The 19843-nt window shown below is 36.8% G+C and overlaps 1 protein-coding gene across 1 annotated transcript in view; it reads left to right on the forward strand.

The window, feature by feature from the left end:
• STT3B (STT3B, catalytic subunit of the oligosaccharyltransferase complex) overlaps window positions 1-19843 on the forward strand; it is a 100694-nt gene that overhangs the window by 66657 nt on the left and 14194 nt on the right. The window contains exons 4-9 of the mRNA XM_018038213.1: window positions 814-879; window positions 2395-2494; window positions 10730-10828; window positions 11822-11968; window positions 13034-13082; window positions 17082-17236. Coding sequence (XP_017893702.1) covers window positions 814-879; window positions 2395-2494; window positions 10730-10828; window positions 11822-11968; window positions 13034-13082; window positions 17082-17236 — 616 coding nt within the window. The remainder of the gene's footprint in view (window positions 1-813; window positions 880-2394; window positions 2495-10729; window positions 10829-11821; window positions 11969-13033; window positions 13083-17081; window positions 17237-19843) is intronic.

Here is a 19843-nt window from a genome sequence, read left to right on the forward strand (position 1 = left end):
TTAATACAGGATTGCTTATAATGGGCCTTATGTCTATCATTTCTTTAGGACCCTCACTTGATTCATCTTAAAGATGACCCATTGCTCTTGGCAGAAGTATTCAGAGCTTATTCTTTTAAAATTTTAAATTCTGTTTCTGAAGGTGCTAAGGTATTATGCTCTTTCAGGTGAACATATAAACTCTTTGATTAGTTTCTTTTTAGACCATAGACATTTGTCAGCTTTTTAAACCTTTGTTTACAGACTGTTGTCTTGAGAGTAATTGAGAATTTTACTGACATTAGGTCTTCTAGAAATTTAAGAATATAAACTTAATGAAGATGTTGATTGTGATATCATAAAATTTCCAGCTTAATTTGTTTTCAGAAATGAATGTTCATAATTAATATTGATATATAGGTGGTCACATTCAGATGAAGAAAAACCACAGATTAACGTGTTAGGTCTAAGCAAACCTGCCATATAAAAATGTAGAGTTACTAAACAAATTTATTCTTTAGTTTAAAATCTTAATTTGTTGATATTAATCATTTTGAGATAGAAAGTAGAACAAATGGAAAAATATACATTGTTTCTTTTGATATGATTCTTTTTACTAAAAACTACATAGCTAAAAAAATCAAAGCTACTCCTAAAATGTCTGACTACTATCCAGTGTTAGTAAGTGAATCTAAGTATCTGTGTAATCTCATTACCCTTTTTAAAGAATAATTTTCGCTTTTTATAATACAAGTTTACTAAACACTTAACCTTTTTTCAATCAACAGGAACATTGATAAACATTTTTATATCAGTTGCTTGTTTGTTTTTTAGGTAAAATCTGTAAAAACTGGGTCAGTTTTTTGGACGATGTGCTGCTGCTTGTCGTATTTCTATATGGTAAGATTTCATACTTGAAACTGAATACATGAGGTCTAAGTCTTCGGCAACTAGACCAGTGCCTTCTCAGTCAGGGCAGTTCTTCACTTCCTTTCTCCTGAAGTCTTTAAGATCTTATTTCATGCATTCTCTTTCCTTACTACCATTTTCTTCCCTACTCCTATCTTCAGGGTCTTGTATGGACTTCTACTTTACGGGTGATGGAGGACTAATACTCAATCTCCCAAAACATAATATTTGCAAGCAAGTGAACACAAAAATTTTCTTTCAGCTGTACAACGTTTTGTAAATAATGGGTTAACCTGTGAACTGCTTGTCTAATTTTTTTCAACAGGTTACTTAAGATTGGAGTTCAGTATCACCTCTTTAATCTCCTGCCTTTCTTTTCACACCACAGCCTATATGGTTTTCTTATGCTGAAAACTAATGATAATCTTAGGTAACTTTTTTTTGGTTGTTAAACAAATGTCATGGAATTGGTGTTTCCAAATTATCCATGGCCCTTTTAAAGTGGTTAAAGGTTAGGACATATGTGCCTAATTAATGTGTCCTAGGCACATTGTGCTCAGTAATAGCAAACTTACTCTCTTCTAAGTTTAGACTTAAATTTTAGAAATAACCAGAAGTCCTTCAGGTAGAACTGGAGCTCAACCAGAGGAATGTTGTCTTTGGTGAAAAAATAGCACATGACTGAAACATTGTTAGAATGTATGTTAACATATAGTCTCCTAAGGTGACTGTTGATTCAAATGGTTCTATCAAGCTTTTCATTATTAGAGCACATGTAAGAACTTGATCTTGACAGACCTTATTATTGTTACTGAATTGAATGTTCTTAAAAAATAATAAGTTCTTTGGGTCTGGAATAAGCATAATCTTTAGGATCTTTATTAATTTAGACCAGAACATACTGATAAATAGAATTTTTCTAGCTTTGTGATACAGGCTAAACATTAAACTGGGATCCTGGTTTGTATCCATTAGTAGGAAGAAATTTATACCCAAGGTAGCACCTTTTATCTTGAGGATCACAAAGGATATCCAGATCATCAGAGTATTCCTTTTAGTTGAGGTGTTGAGTGATGTTAACGTCCATTGTTCTTACTCTCTGTGAAGTCTCTTGTAATGTATTTACCATAAAAAATGGGGGAGAGCAAAGGGTTTTTTGCTTTTAAAAGTTTATGATATGTATTCTAAAGTCTGTATCTCTGTGACAGTGTTTTTCTTGCCAATTCACAAACTGTTCTCAGTGTTCTTAATAAGTTTAATTTGACCATTCCTCTAGTGGATATCAGTGGATATGGAAAAGTGTATTGGAATTATGGGATTGTGTTGTTTTAATTATCAGTAAACAAAAAGTAGGTTATTTATATGTTATAGAAAAAATAGGTTATTTTGAAGCATCTCAAAATTGCTGAAAATCCTAGTGTTCATGTTTAGACTTTTGTGGCAGAATTTATCTACTTTAAGAAGCAAATATGTAAATTATTTAACTTAGCATTTCTTTACTCATAGGTCTCTGCTTGGGGTGGTTATGTGTTTATTATCAACCTTATTCCACTGCATGTATTTGTGTTGTTACTGATGCAGAGATACAGCAAGAGAGTCTACATAGGTAAGTGATTAGACTTCTGATATCTGTCAACTTCTAAGAGGTGTTTCGTATACATTCTTTCATTGCTGTTTGGTTGGTATTACCTATGAGTAATAAAGCTAACTTTACAGTGTTTTGCCTTTTTGTATTCATAAGGAGGGTTAGGCATTTTTACTGAAGTGTGTTATTATCAATTTTTCCTTAATTAGTTTTGTTTTTGCAAAATAAGTCTCAATATTTACCAGCCTTTTTTTTTTTAATTTGGGGAAATGATACATACGCACTATATACACACTATTACATTATATATACACACTATTCTGATTCACCTTACTTGCAAGAGACTGAGCATCTTAACAGTTTGATAAGCTTTTGAAAGCCCTTTCTGAATAATATACAGCACACTGTCTTAATCCATTCAAGCTGCTATAACAAAAATGCCACAGACTGGGTAGTTTATAAACGAGAAATTTCTCAGTTTGGAAGCTAGAAAGCACCAGAATGTTTACATTCTTCTGAGGGTTCTTCTCCTGTTTCTTAGCTTGATACCGTCTCTGTCCCCATATGGTAGAAGGAATGAGCCAGCTCTCTCGGCCGCTTTTAAAAAGGTGCTTGTTCCCCAGTGACCTCATTATTTAATCACTTCCCAAAGGCTACCTCCTAACACCCTCTCCTCGGGTATTGGGTTTATAAACATTCAGACCGTAGTGTAGACTGAGGGTTTTTGTCTGCAAGATTTTAATTTGCTCTGCAGGTTTTAGAACACATCTTTAGAATAAGATGCTTAGTAATAGATGGTGTCTTGAATCTTAGAACTCACTTTCTGTGATAGAGACAGAACTTTTATAGGTTGTAGGTTGTATTAATCACAGAGAAGTTGTCATCTGAAACCAGTGTCTTTATAATGAAGTAATACAATTCTATTATAATAATGTTGGAAGACATTAACATAATAAAGCTGTTTACTTGATTAAAAACCATAGTAGTTTGACAGTTTATCAAAAACTTAAAAGTTACTGTGACCCACAAATCCACTCCTTGGTATATACCCAAGAGAATTGAAAATTATATACTTGCACTGAAACTTGTAATGTTCATAGCAGCATTCATTGTTCATAATAGCCAAAAACTGAAGACAACCCACTGTCCATTAACTGATGAATGGATAAAATATGGTGTCTCCGTACAGTGGAATGTTGTTCGGCAGTGAAAAGGAATAAAGGTGATACATGCTATATCGTGAACCTTGAAAACATTGTGCTAAGTAAAATAAACCAAACACAAAAGGCCATATATTGTAGGATTCTTTCTGTATAAAATGTCCAGAGGTGGCAAATCTATAAAGACAGCAAGCAGGTTAGAGACAGAAAGTTGGTTCAGATGTTGCCAAGAGTTTGGGGACTAGAGTGACAGCTTATAGATACGGGGTTTCTTGCGGGCGGGGGGTGGGGGATGTTCTAGAATTAAATAGTGGTGATAGTCACGCAACTTTGTGACTATAATAACCACTCAGTGGTACATTTTAAAAGGGTGGGGTTTTTTTAGTATGTGTTATATCAGTATTTTTAAAAAGTTATAATCTGCTAACTAGGTTTATACCCACTTCAGCATACTTTATAACAATCACCACTGAAATAGTACATATATATATCAGGTGGTTCTTATACACCATGAGCTGTCCTAAGTTCTTTGCATGTATTGAACTCATTTACTGTTTACAACCTCACATTGAGGATAGGTCCTGTTAAACAAGAGAAGACAATTTGCTCAGGATCATGTAGCTAGTAATGGAGCTGAAGCCTAAATGTAGATATTTTGGCTCAATACCCTGTGATGCAAAAAATCATTGTAACTGTGTTGCCTACCATATAAATAATTACCTTATTGTAGAAATATATCAACATGTGATTATATATCTCGTTACCCTGAAAACACTATAAGCCAGCATTGGAATCCAGAAAAGAAGATGATGGATTAAACAATAACTCTGAGCTTTTTGTTTTGGAATGGTATAAGGAAAAAATGTTTTTAAATTAAATGGTTATGGGGAAGAACTGAGAGTTTCTTTGTTTAATTTTAAAAATGTAGGGCCCTAAAAATGTAATGGTCAGGAGGACAGAGTTAGGGAAAAGATTGAGGGATAGACCTTTGTGAAATGCCCCTGAATCAGAAAGAGGAAGAAGAGCTAAAGGAAGTGAAGTTAGATTAGCAAAGTCTAACTTCCCTACCCTCCTCATTTCTATTCAGCTCTAGAAGTTACCAAGGAGCATCATCTTACATTTTTAAATTATATTTCTTTGTTGTTCTTTTTGCTATCCTATGCTTGATTTCATTTTAAGTATCAGTACTAGGTATATTTGCTATTTTTAAAATTGTCATTGTGTCTCCATTCAGATGTTTTGCACAAGTCACTTCTTCCTGCTCTTAAAATAGAGCTTGTAAAATAGTTTAAAAGATTCATTCAATACAGTTTATAATGAACCACATCCTTGAGAAAGAAAAATTATTTTTTCTCTTGGGTATCTGTTAGTCATTATATTTCTCTCTGCTGGTCAAGAAGAATCTGTGGAGGGTTTTTGTTTGTTTGTTTTGTGTTTTTGGGGGGGGGTCTTGTAAGCTGTAATTTCATGTATGTTTCTTATCTTTCACTCCCTTTATTTATCAGCATTCACAGTAACCAAACAGTAAAATATCTTTGTTAATCAAAGATTTCAACAGTCTTGTAAACCTTTAATCATATTTATTAATAATAAAGCAAAACTGGTTGAGTTTTAAAGTATTTTCTGTTTCTTTTGGTTAGTGCTGTTGTGGTTGAGAGAGAAAATGTTTTGCCAGCCCTTTCTATTAAATATCACCCAGGAGATAGAGCGAATCCTAAGGTGATTTCATAGTAGATTAGAGTTAACTGGAATATAATATTCACAAAACCTTTTCTAACTTTATTTACATAAAGGGACGTACAATAGTATTTTAAAAGCATGAAGGGTGCTGTCAACTTAAATTGTGATGCTTTGTCAGGGAGAAAGAAAGTACTTAAAGGTTACTTTGGGGAACAGCAAGAGCTTCTTGAAAACTGGGCATTTCCTTGGTACTCGAATCAGGCCTTTTGGTGCCTTTTATTTTACAAACCAGCTCGTTTGTGCACCTTAAGCCAAGAACAGTGGTTTGTTTCTTTTCTGTATCAATCTAGTCCCACCCAATACCCTTGAAAAAAGTACTGTAAAAGTGAAAAGATGTTTAGGTTCTGTTTTAGAAGATTACTATTTGTCCCAAATCAAAGAGATTTTCTTTGCTTACAAATAAGCTAACAGACTTTGTATATATCTTCCTATTGATAATTTGAGGGGAATTCTAACAGATTGGAAGTTTGATCTGCAGGAGTAAATTGCCAGTAACTATACTTCCACAGGATGGCAGTGTGGTAACATTGTCATGATGTAATGAATGATTTACCACACTATTGGTCTTGTTTGTTTCCTTAGAACTCACTACTTTGATAGAAAGAAAGCTTTATTCTTCTGGTTTAAAGGGTAAAAACATGTAGGTCAAGATAATGGGCAGAAGGCTGTGAAGATGCAGGCCATAGTTTGGCCAAGTCTCAGAGTCTGGAGGAGGAACTGGTGGAGGACGATTGCTCTGTGCGCCTGCTGAGGGGGCTCTGGGCGTGTCGGAGAAGGGCGCAGGCGGTGTCTCGTGCGTCTTCAACGTCCAGGTCAGGAAGCAGAGCTCTCGCCCTCCGTTAAGTTCTTACAGAGCCAGGGTTTTTTCACCAATGTCGCATGTACTTGCTCCATTGTATTGCGGTAATTTGTGTGCATGCGTGGTTTTCCAAATTGGGTATCTGATTCTTAGAAGGTCAGCTTGTATTTTTAGAATGTCTTGACCATAATAGACCATAACTTAATATTTGAATGAATTAAAGAGATAATTTTTAAAACATATGGTACAAAGACTTGAGAAAAACACGTTTTCATTTTGCATTGGAGAATGGTTTAAGAATTGAGGGTTACTTCACTGTTTTCTAGTTTCACTGTTTGTTTATACGTATTGCTAATTCTTATTTTCTGTGTTTAAAAACATGGGTTTGTAAATGGGATTTAAATTGAGGTATGATGCATGTCTAATTTTACAGGTTCAAGAAGAAGGGCAGTATTAAGCAAGATGAACTTGGAATTTTTTTTTTTTAAAACAAAATTCAACTGACTGAATTTTAAGTATCTAATTGGCTTTATTAATGATTCATAAGTTGGGCAGCATCACTAATCTAGCCAAGTAGAAAGGAGCTCCAGAGAACCACAGTAAGGGAAAGATTTTTATAGGCAAGACAAGGAATTCATAACCAAAAAAGCCTTTCAGGCTTAGGTAACCTACCTGTGGTGGGGGAGGGAAAGGGTCTTTGTGGCAGATTCCCTCCTCTTTCTTTGGGCAGTGGGGGTTAGAAAGAATTACGTGATTTGTGCTGACAGAACATTCCATGCCGACCTAGTAGAATAGTATTCCTGGGGAAGGTTGTGACTACAGTTAGGATTGGGTATTGAGTCTTGAATTTCAGCACTGCTGACTCCATTTGGGGCCTGTAACAATGGAAATATTTGTGTATTAAAGAGTACTATGAAGTAGAACATACAGCCCTCTATGTAAACATCTCAGTATCACTGATCCAAAAAAGATAAAAATAGGGAAGACATGAATCAAGTTCTTTTAAAAGAAAATGGTTATCTTCGGATTACTGCATTTATCACGTTTATTAGCTTTGAATCATCAATGTAGGTATAAATAAGTAAGTAGGTATAAATGAGGTTAGTTTGGATAGAGGAATATTTATAGGTAAAATATTGTTGAGAACATGTCAGTTTCTATTAGTTGAAATTTGCTTAACACTAACTCATATTTACAAAGTAATGTGTTTGCAAGTTAAAGTCCCACCTGGCCTTTTTTATATTTCTTGAGATTGAGTTTCTTTTTCTTGAACCCATCTCCATCACTTTTTTTTTATTAACTTGAACTCTAGTGTACCACTTCTTTATAAAGTTTTCTTTACCTAATGCAGTGAATGCCTCTGTAGCTGCATGAAACCACTGAAATGAAAATATTAGCAGATTTAGTCTCTTTTTGAATATACCCGGAAAAGTGGAAACAGTAACAGATTTTCTTGGGCTTCAGACTCACTGTGGATAGTTACTGCAGCCATGAAATGAAAGACACTTGTTCTTTGGAAGGAAAGCTATGACAAATCTAGACAGTGTATTAAGAAGCAGAGATAGTTGGTGAAGTGAAGGTAGTTCACTTTGCTGACAAAAGTCTGTCTGGTCAGAGCTTTGGTTTTTCCAGTAGTCATGTGTGGATGTGAGAGTTGGACCATAAAGAAGGCTGAGCACTGAAGAAACAATGCTTTTGAGTTGTGGTGTTGGAGAAGACTCTTGAGAGTCCCTTGGACTGCAAGGAGAGCAAACAGTCAATCCTAAAAGAAAATCAATCCTGAATATTCATTGGAGGGACTGATATTGAAGCTGAAGCTTCAGTAATTTTGCCACCTGATGTGAAGAGCCAGCTCATTGGAAAAGACCCTGATGCTGGGAAAGATTGAAGGCAAAAGGAGAAGAGGGCAGCAGAGGGTGAGATGGTTGAATAGCTTCACCAACTCAATGGACATGAATTTGAGCAAACTTCAGGAGATAGTGAAGAACAGGGAAGCCTGATGCACTGTAGTCCATGGAGTCACAAAGAGTTGATAGGACTTAGTGACTGAATAACAACAACAGTTCTTCAAGGTCACAAAATGATGATGTTCCCATTTTTTTCCCTAATTCTGCCTGCTTGACTCTTTGTGCATCTACACAGGCTGATTTGTAAGAGAAACATACTGCTATTTGAACACCATCAACCAAAATGGTTGGCATTTCAAATATATGTGACATCAGTTCAGTCGCTCAGTCGTGTCCGACTCGTGACCCCGTGAGTCGCAGCACACCAGGCCTCCCTGTCCATCACCAACTCCAGTCTCACATCCATCGAGTCAGTAATACCATCCAGCCATCTCATCCTCTGTCGTCCCCTTCTCCTGCCCCCAATCCCTCCCAGCATCAGAGTCTTTTCCAATGAGTCAACTCTTCTCATGAGGTGGCCAAAGTACTGGAGTTTCAGCTTTAGCATCATTCCTTCCAAAGAACACCCAGGACTGATCTCCTTCAGAATGGACTGGTTGGATCTCCTTGCAGTCCAAGGGACTCTCAAGAGTCTTCTCCAACACCACAGTTCAAAAGCGTCAATTCTTCAGCGCTCAGCTTTCTTCACAGTCCAACTCTCACGTCCATACATGACCACTGGAAAAACCATAGTCTTGACTAGACAGACCTTTGTTTTCAAAGTAACGTCTCTGCTTTTTAATATGCTGTCTAGGTTGGTCGTAACTTTTCTTCCAAGGAGTAAGCGTCTTTTAATTTCATGGCTGCAGTCACCATCTGCAGTGATTTTAGAGCCCCCAAAAATAAAGTCTGACACTATTTCCACTGTTTTCCCATCTATTTCCCATGAAGTGATGGGACCGGATGCCATGATCTTTGTTTTCTGAATGTTGAGCTTTAAGCCAACTTTTTCACTCTCCTCTTTCACTTTCATCAAGAGGCTTTTTAGTTCTTCTGTTTCTGCTATAAGGATGGTGTCATCTGCATATCTGAGGTTATTGATATTTCTCCCGGCAATCGTGATTCCAGCTTGTGCTTCCTCCAGCCCAGTGTTTCTCACGATGTACTCTGCATAGAAGTTAAATAAGCAGGGTGACAATATACAGCCTTGACATCCTCCTTTTCCTATTTGGAACCAGTCTGTTGTTCCATGTCCAGTTCTAACTGTTGCTTCCTAACCTGCATACAGATTTCTCAAGAGGCAGGTCAGGTGGTCTGGTATTCCCATCTCTCTCAGAATTTTCCACAGTTTACTGTGATCCACACAGTCAAGAATTTCTTGTTCATATTTACTTTTATTGCATTTGCATTCACGCATCTGATTGAGAGTAGTTCTAGTCCAACACTAATGTGTCTGGAAAGTAGATTGTTCGATGAGTTTGTTCCTCAGGACCCTCTCGACCAGTTCTCTGTTAGCTTGAGGTCATCAGAAACTTTATGTATCGGTCCTTCCTATTACATTTACTTAAGCTTCTTAGCCTTTTCCTAATACTGTAATCCTCTCTGATGAGACAGCTTGGAAGGCACCTTAACATTTGAAATATTAGCCTCTATCACTTTCCTCATATGGATGGGTTTCTTTTAGCAGTGGATAAGCATTCTCTCTCAGCTGCATTGGGCAGAGAGAAGCGTGTGCTGTGCTGCGCAGTGTGTGGCATACAGATGTGTCTGCTGAACCGTTCTCCTGCAGTCTTTTTTCCTAGTAGAGTACTTTATTTGCCAAACACTAAATATTGACTATCCTTCATAAAGTGATGTGTATAATAACCTTTATAAATGGAATATTTTTCACATTTACTTATTTCAGAAGAGTTTTAACTTTTTTTCAAAGTAAGTTTTAATTACGACTATTCCAAATACTTTCACCGTAATGATCTGTGAACACCTTAATGCAAAAACAAGTCCTTCATACAAGCTGTAACCGCTCCCCAGTTTGCCTATACACTTAGGTTGATAAAAGCCAAGAATACTACATAGTATATTCAGTGCAGAAAGTAAATATCCTTTATTAGATCCTAATAAATCTGTAACTAATCTGTTTTATGACTTGACCTCTGTGCACTTAGTTCTTTTGTTCTTTAATCATAGAAAACTAGTATTTAAATTGGTTACATTACTGTACAAAAATATTAGGAGATTATAAAAAGGTTGTGAAATACTTAAAAGCTTTTCAGACTGCAAGCTGCTCATATAGGATAATGATAAGCTTTCATTTGGTCATGCATACTTTGTGTTAATGCTAATAGGAATGGTGTTTACATGCTTCTTGGGTCATGTCAACAATTGTTAATGATGGATTGAAAAAATTTGATTCCATTTTCAGAAGAAGAAAACAGCACCAGTCTCCTTAAAATAATACTTTTTTTAAATGGCAGAAAATAATTATATGTTTTATAATGTATGATTGATTAATCATCAAATATGTATCAAATAGAATAGTCACTTCAAAATTCTATTAAAATAAGTTCAGTTAAAACTTTGCTAAAAAAATATATGAATCATGCATATATCTATGTTTGAAGTACTTAATGGTAATAGTAAATTGTCCTTGTTTCCTATTTTGTCTTTATAGCATATAGCACTTTCTATATTGTGGGCCTAATATTATCCATGCAGATACCTTTTGTGGGATTCCAGCCAATCAGAACAAGTGAACACATGGCAGCTGCAGGTAGGAAAAGTATCTGTGTTCTTTCTTCTGAAGAATCCATGAATGTGTGACTGCTGATCTTCAGTAGAATGAAGGGTTCTTTTGAGGTTTTGTTGCTGTTTCTAATTTTCATTGTATTAGTTCTAAAACATCACCACTGTAAAATATGACCGGAGAATTTAGTAAAATATGACCGGAGAATTTATTGAGACTTTGGTATTGGGCTTCTGAAAGTGCCTGTCTTCCCAGGTATGGCTGTTTTGAGAAGGTAAAACATCCTATTTTGCCAACACTAAATAACATTTGCTTTGTATAAACAAATATTAAATAGTAATGTATCTGTATACTGAGTTATTATACCACTGAGTTGTCATTTTACCAAATTTAGGTGGAATGGAACATTTCATTTTTATATTCTTTACATCTTACTAAAATATTTTATCCATCCCTACTAACTAGAATTAAGGGCTTTTATATTGATTATAAAGTCACATAATTCTCCCTAAAGCAGAACATTTTGCCATCATTAATCTGGGTCACAGATAACAAGATACAATGAGAGATCTGTGAATAAAACTTCATCAGATTTCCGCACAAGGTCCATGACCCAGAGAAAACCCGTGGGCAGTCATTTTGTTTGTAGCGTTTTATAAATATCAGTATATTTAACTTCCTGAGATGATGATGATCCATAGCTTTTATCATCAGATTTTCAGTGAGAATCCGGAACCACACATACCCACCCCAACTATGAACAATAACCGCATATTGTTGTTCAGTCGCTAAGTCATGTCCCTGCGGACTACAGCACACCAGACTTCTCTGTTCATTTATTAGAAAAAAAAATATGTAACAGAATTTTTTGGATGTATTAATTGGTTACCTGTCATTTGACAAAGGAAATGTCAGATCACTGAATTGTACGGGGTATTCTCAGTTTTCCAAATTAATGTTTCTCAGTGTTCTTGGAAAAATGCTTCATTGATTACTTACATGAACCTTCTCTTTAATTAGGTGTCTTTGCATTGCTGCAAGCTTATGCTTTCTTGCAGTATCTGAGAGACCGGCTAACAAAACAAGAGTTCCAAACCCTGTTCTTTTTGGGCGTGTCACTAGCTGCAGGTGCTGTGTTCCTTAGTGTCATCTATTTGACTTATACAGGTAGGTGTCATCACCTGTTGGACGTGAATATTGTCTCTGTCATTGCACAAGGTAAATTCTTTTGCAAGTTTTGTACATGTTCCATTTATCCTAGTAGGTCAGCTATTGTTTCCTTAGAAACAGTATGAAAATAAGTCAAAGGTTCTAAAATCTGAACAGCACTACAAATTTCTTTTTTTAAACGATATATTTGTTGCTTCAGGTTCTGTTAAATCCACATTCTAGCATCCTCTTCATAAGGCCCAAAATGTATAAAATTCAAAGTTTCCAGTGTTAACGGCATAGGTTTACCCTCCCTAGTGTGTTATATACTCTGTCTCCTGCTTCTAAACAGCCAACCAGATCAGTTTTCAGTCAGCTGGATTCTAAGTTACTTTCTTTTCCTGACTTTACCAGTCACTAGAAACAAATCAAATTCTTTCTGAAGGTATGTCAAATTAATGTACCAGCTTAGCTCATAAAATCATTAAGAATTAATTGACAGGAGTAAAAGGCACAAATGTTTAAAATCACCTTTGTAATTGATCTAAATTTGGCATGCTGGACACCTCTCACTTTTAAAAATTATCCAGTGCTTTCTTAATATCTTTATTTTACTAGTCAGTCAGAAGTTTAAAAGAATCGGAAAGCTGTCTACAGTGTTTTCAGTCAGCTTGTATTTCTTTGGAAATATAATGTCCATGGGTATTTTTTAAATTTGATCCCTAAGGCTCAGACAGTAAAGAATCTGCCAGCAATGCAGAAGACCCGGGTTCAATCCCTGGGTCAGAAAGACCCCCTGGAGAAGGGAATGGCAGCCCACTCTAGTATTCTTGCCTGAGAATTCCATGGATAGAGGATCACAAAGGATCTGTAGGATCACAGAGAGTTGGACATGACTGAGTGGCTTAACGCTACTACTACTATATCTGATGACCAGCTGTGTGAAATACAGTATAACCTTTATTTTTTTTTTAAGGCAGTTCTTTTAACATTAGCTTAAAATTAGTCCAAATAATCAGTAAACATAAAACCAATAAAAACAATGAAAGGGCAATGAATTTCCTTTGCATTTTTCCTTCCAAGGTTACATTGCACCATGGAGTGGCAGGTTTTATTCCTTGTGGGACACTGGGTAAGTGCAGATAAGTTATTTGCCCTCATGTTATTTAAATATTCTTTTGTCTTCTTTATTGATAATATCTACTGTCAATACCAGGCAACATTCTAAAATATTTAGCATATGCCAGTTTAGTAAATGTTGTATTTTGTCTTTGTTATAATATCCGTTTGGAGTTCACCTGTAGTTTGATATGTAAGTCATATTTCTGTTCTTTATGGGCAGCTCCTTATTTTTGTTTATTAAAACATTTCAGGTATCACGTGCCATTTTAATGATTGATTTTTTTTGTTTTGTTTTTACCAATGTATTCAAAGTTTCCATCTGTTAGTAATATTTAATTTTTAACCCTTAAGGATAGATTCTATGTTATAAATCCATATGCTGTAGATATGAGAAAAAATTTAATTTTATCTAAGTTTCTTGGTGTTTTTTAACCATCAGATATACTAGAGGATATTTGTTGCATTTTTTAAGAGTGCTTTTATGAGATGAGTTAATAAAAAAAATATTTTTACATTAGCTCAATACTTTTTTTAACTCTAAAAATGTTTTCTTAAGGATAAGAAAATATCTCTTGGTGATATTGATCTCTCTCCCTTGATTCTGCTATTCTGTTACTCCATGTGGCCCAATAAAAAACCTACCACATTTTATTGATCAGGCCTGCCCTTTGATATAATACCAAAAAGGCCCCAAGTCAAGCCTAATTAAAGGGCATAAGCAAATGATGTATGGGTGGCTGAAGCTAACAGATACATACTCCCAGAGATCAGCCTTTGCATCACCAGAGAGTTTGAGGGAAAAATCCCAGTTGTAGAAGTTAATTAATTCTGACTGGGTTAAAAATTCTAGGTTAAGATTTTATTAGTCATACTTACTCTTGTTTTCAAACTTATACTTGCCCACTTTGGAATCTTAGGACATTTCAGAGAAAATCTGTCCTGTCCTTTCCACGTCTCTCACCAACCACCTCTGTGCCATCTCTGTGTTAAGAAAGGTATTGCCACAATAGGATATCTTATTGGATGAGTTATTCTGCTAGTCACACATCCAAAAGGTAATCGAACTCATTGGTGCAAACTTAGGAAGTGCTTGTTCAGTGCAGTCCCTCAGTTGTGTCCAAATCTTTGTGACCCCATGGACTGCAGCATGTCAGGCTTCCCTGTCCATCACCAACCCCCAGAGTTTACTCAAACTCAAGTCCATTGATTCGGTGATGCCATCCAACCATCTCATCCTCTGTCATCCCCTTCTCTGCCTGCGTTCAGTCTTACCCAGCATCAGTGTCTTTTCAAATGAGTCAGCTCTTTGCATCAGGTGCCCAGAGTATTGCAGTTTCAGCATCAGTCCTTCCAATGAATATTCAGGACTGATTTCCTTTTGGATGGACTGGTTGGATCTTCTTGCACTCCAAGGAATGCTCAAGACTTTTCTCTAACACCACAGTTCAAAAGCATCAGTTCTTTGGCGCTCAGCTTTCTTTATAATCCAACTCTCACATCTATACAAGACTGCTGGAAAAACCATAGCCTTGACTAGATGGACCTTCGTTGGCAAAATAATGTCTCTGCTTTTTAATGTGCTAAGTTGGTCATAACTTTCCATCCAGGGAGCAAGCATTTTAATTTCATGGCTGCAGTCACCATCTGCAGTGATTTTGGAGCCCCCCAAAATAAAGTCTTTTACTGTTTCCCCATCTGTTTGCCATGAAATGATGAGACCAGATGCCATGATCTTAGTTTTATGAATGTTGAGTTTTAAGTCACCTTTTTCACACTCCTCTTTCACTTTCATCAAGAGGCTCTTTAGTTCTTTACTTTCTGCCATAAGGGTGGTGTCATCTCCATATCTGAGGTTAGTGGTATTTCTCCCGGCAGTCTTGATTCCAGCTTGTGCTTCATCCAGCCCAGTGTTTCTCATTATGTACTCTGCATATGAGTTAAATAAGCAGGGTGGCAATATAGAACCTTGACATACTCCTTTCCCGATTTGGAACTCTCTTGCTTTTTTGATGATCCAGCGGATGTTGGCAGTTTGATCTCTGGCTCCTCTGCCTTTTCTAAATCCAGCTTGAACATCTGGAAGTTCGCATACTGTTGAGGCCTGGCTTGGAGAAATTTGAGCATTACTTAGCTAGCGTGTGAGATGAGTGCAATTGTGTGGTAGTTTGAGCATTCTTTGGCATTGCCTTTCTTTGGGATTGGAATGAAAACTGACCTTTTCCAGTCCTTTGACCACTACTGAGTTTTCCAAATATGCTGGCATATTGAGTGCAGCACTTCCACAGCATCATCTTCTTTCAGGATTTGAAATAGCTCAACTGGAATTCCATCACCTCCACTAGCTTTGTTCATAGTGATGCTTCCTAAGGCCCACTTGACTTTGCATTCCAGGATGTCTGGCTCTAGGTGAGAGATCACACCATCATGATTATCTGGTTCATGAAGATCTCTTTTGTATAGTTCTTCTGTGTATTCTTGCCATGTGTCCTTAATATCTTCTGCTTCTGTTAGGTCCATACCATTTTTGTCCTTTATTGTGTCCATCTTTGCATGAAAAGTTCCCTTAGTATCTCTGATTTTCTTGAAAAGATTTCTAGTCTTTCCTAAAACAATTGTATTATTTCCCTCTATTTCCTTGCATTGATCACTGAAGAAGGCTTTCTTATCTCTCCCTGCTATTCTTTGAAACTCTGAATTCGAAAGGGTATATCTTTTCTTTTCTCCTTTGCCTTTCACTTTTTCATAGCTCTTTGTAAGTCCTCCTCAGACAGCCATTTTGCATTTCTTTTTCTTGGGGATGATCTTGATCACTACCTCCTTTGCAGTGTCATGAACCTCCATCCGTAGTTCTTCAGGCACTCTTTTCTGTCTGATCTAATCCCTTGAATCTATTTGTCACTTCCAGTGTATAATCGTAAGGAATTTGATTTAGATCATACCCGAATGGTCTAGTGATTTTCCCTACTTTCCTCAATTTAAGTCTGAATTTGGCAATAAGGAGTTCATGATCTGAGCCACAGTCAGCTCCCGGTCTTGTTTTTGCTGACTGTATAGAGCTTCTCCATCTTTGGCTGCAAAGAATATAATCAGTCTGATTTCAGTGTTGACCGTCTGCTGATGTCCATGTGTAGTCTTCTCCTGTGTTGTTGGAAGAGGGTGTTTGCTATGACCAGTGTGTTCCCTTGGCAAAACTCTATTAGCCTTTGCCCTGCTTCATTCTATACTCCGAGGCCAAATTTGCCTGTTACTCCAGGTAGTTCTTGACTCCCTACTTTTGCATTCCAATCCCCTATAATGAAAAGGATGTCGTCCTTTGCTGTTAGTTCTAGAAGGTTTTGTAGGTCTTCATAGATCTATTAAACTTCAGCCTTTTCAGCATTACTGGTCAGGGCATAGACTTGGATTACTGTGGTGTTGAATGGTTTGGCTTGGAAACAAACAGATCATTCTGTCATTTTTGAGATTGCATCCAAGTACAGCATTTTTGGACTCTTGTTGACTATGATGGCTACACCATTTCTTCTTAGGGATTCTTGCCGACAGTAGTATATATAATGGTCATCTGAGTTAAATTCACCCATTCCATTCCATTTTAGTTCACTGATTCCAAAAATGTTGATGTTCACTCTTGCCATCACCTGTTTAACCACTTCCAATTTGTTTTGATTCATGGACCTAACATTCCAGGTTCCTATGCAATATTGTTCTTTACAGCATCAGAACAAGTGCCAAAGAAATTCCTATTTGAGCAAGGATTTTTGTGGTAGAAGTCAGAGCCAACACTTTTATAACTGGCTTTAGATAATTCTAATTTTAGGGGGAAGTATGTTGATTTTGGTTTTACCAGTGTGTGTCAGATACAGCAAGTAACATTGGAATGTACTTTTAAGCCAGAAGAGGGAGAGACGGGAACCATATCTATTAGTACAATCAAAGAAAGTTTATTCACCTAAAAGGAACTTCTGTTTTATCATTTAATTTTAAATAACGTTAACTTCTTTAATACCAGGTATGCAAAAATACACATTCCAATTATTGCATCAGTGTCTGAGCATCAACCTACAACTTGGGTATCTTTCTTCTTTGATCTACATATTCTTGTGTGTACCTTCCCAGCAGGCCTGTGGTTCTGCATTAAAAATATCAACGATGAAAGAGTATTTGGTAAGAGGTTTTTAATATATACTTTGGTTTATTTTTGTTATTGAGATTATCATTCTACCTTAAAGTTTTGTCATTGCTTGACTTTGCATGAAGATAAACTTTCCTCTCTTACTTTGCATAAGTGCTTTACCAAGAAAAATTAAGTGAATTTGCATTATATATACTCTTAATTATAAAATTTTGGACTAGTATATAAGCTTTTCATTCAACTTACTGTTTTCTGAGAAGTTAATGTAATGATAGTCTATGGCTGAGAATTGGAAATTATAACTTTGTTGATAGAATAGACTTGGCTGTGTTTTCTCAGTTAATTCTGTCTCAGTAGGAAGGCTTTTGCAGGGGCATCCATGATCCAAAAAATTTCAGTGGAAGGTACATTTTGTAATAGAATAAGAATCACCTGTAAGTAAATATCCTGTTGGCTGATAGATTTGTGTAATTTTCAACAACAAGACTTAGAATTGCAAACTGTTTTAAAGCCATTGTTTAAGATAAAACCTGAAACTGAAAATGGTTTGTAATATGCACAGGGTCACACAAGCAAATATCTTGTACAAGTTCGTGGCCTGGACCATGCATGACATCCAAAAGTTAGAGTTTCAGAGTGAAGTCAGGAGAGAGAAAATAGCATCTGCATAGGTGCTAACCATAGACGCACCCTGGTGGGCTGCCGTCTATGGGGTCGCACAGAGTTGGACACAACTGAAGCGACTTAGCAGCAGCAGCAGCAGCAGGTGCTAACCAAAGAATGGCACTCATTCTTTTCTGGTTTATATAGGTCAGTGGACTTTGGAGAAAGCCATGTTAATACTACATCACTCAAGAAGAATTAGCTTAACATATTGCCCCGTTCATGATTTAGCAGTCCCAATCCTAGATATTGAGAGAAGGGAGTGTGTGTGTCTAACAAAGGGCATGTCTAACAAAGTACATAGCAGCTTTATCCATAATAGCCCCCTAGTTAGAAACATTCCAAAGGTTATCAGCAGTAGAAAAAAGAGATTCTTATGCATTTTAGAGTGGAATACAGCACAGCAATTAATACAAGAGTAGCGTGGGTAAACAAGACAGTACAAAAGAGAATATTTTTATATGATTTTATTTCTATAAAGTTTAAGAATAAGGAAGCATCACTACGAACAAAGCTTGTGGAGGTGATGGAATTCTAGCCGAGCTATTTCAAACCCTAAAAGATGATGCTGTTAAAGTGCTGCTCTCAGAATGCCAGCAAATTTGGAAAACCCAGCAGTGGCCACAGGACTGGAAAAGGTCAGTTTTCATTCTAGTCCCAAAGAAAGGCAATGCCAAAGAATGCTCAGACTACTGCACAGTTGCACTCATCTCACACACTGGCAAAGTAATGCTCAAAATTCTCCAAGATAGGCTTCAGCAGTACATGAACTGAGAACTTCCAGATGTTCAAGCTGAATTTAGAAAAGGTACAACCAGATCAAATTGCCAACATCTGTTGGATCATAGAAAAAGCAAGAGAATCCCAGAAAAATATCTGCTTCGTTGACTTTGCTCAAGCCTTTGACTGTGTGGATTATAACAAACTGGAAAATTCTTAAAGAGATGGGAATACCAGACCACCTGACCTGCCTCCTGAGAAATCTGTATGCAGGTCAAGAAGCAACAGTTAGAACCAGATGTGGAACAATGGACTGGTTCCAAATTGAGAAAGGAGTACGTCCAGGGTGTACATTGTCACCTTGCTTATTTAACTTATATGCAAAGTACATCATGAGAAATGCCAGACTGGATGAAGCGCAAGCTGGAATCAAGATTGCTGGGAGAAATATCATTAACCTCAGAGAGGCAGATGATAGTACCCTTTTGGCTGAAAGCAAAGAACTAAAGAGCCTCTTGGTGAAAGAGAAGAGCGAAAAATCTGGTTTAAAACTCAACATTCAAAAAACAAAGATCATGGCATCCAGTCCCATCACTTCATGTCAAATAGATGGGGAAACAGTTGGCTTCAAAATCTCTGCAGATGGTGACTTCAGCCATGTTACTTTTGTAAAAGGCACTTGCTCCTTGGAAGGAAAGCTGTGACAAACCTAGACAGCATATTAAAAAGCAGAGACATTCCTTTGCTGGCAAAGGCCCATCTAGTCAAAGCTATGGTTCTTCCAGTAGTCATGTATGGATGTGAGAGTTGGGCCATAAAGAAAGCTGAGCGTTGAAGAATTGATGTTTTCAAGCTGTGGTGTTAGAGAAGACTCCTGAAAATCCTTTGGACTGCAAGGAGATCAAACCAGTCAATCCTTAAAGGAAATAAATCTTGAATATTCATTGGAAGGACTGATGCTGAAGCTTAAGCTCCAGCACTTTGGCCACATGATGTGAAGGACTGACTCATTGGAAAAGACCTGATGCTGGGAAAGATTGAAGGTGGGAAGAGAAGGTGATGACAGAGGACGAGATGGTTGGATGGCGTCACTGACTTGATGGATAGGAGTTTCAGCAAGCTGCGGGAGTTGGTGGTGGATAGGGAAGCCTGGCTTGCTGTAGTCCATGAGGTCACAAAGATTTGGACATGACTGAGCAACTGAACTGAACTAACAATAAGGAAAGTTAAATTATTGCTTTAAAAGTTCAAATAGT

Source organism: Capra hircus, chromosome 22, assembly GCF_001704415.2.
Source record: "Capra hircus breed San Clemente chromosome 22, ASM170441v1, whole genome shotgun sequence".
Taxonomy (NCBI): Eukaryota; Metazoa; Chordata; class Mammalia; order Artiodactyla; family Bovidae; genus Capra; species Capra hircus.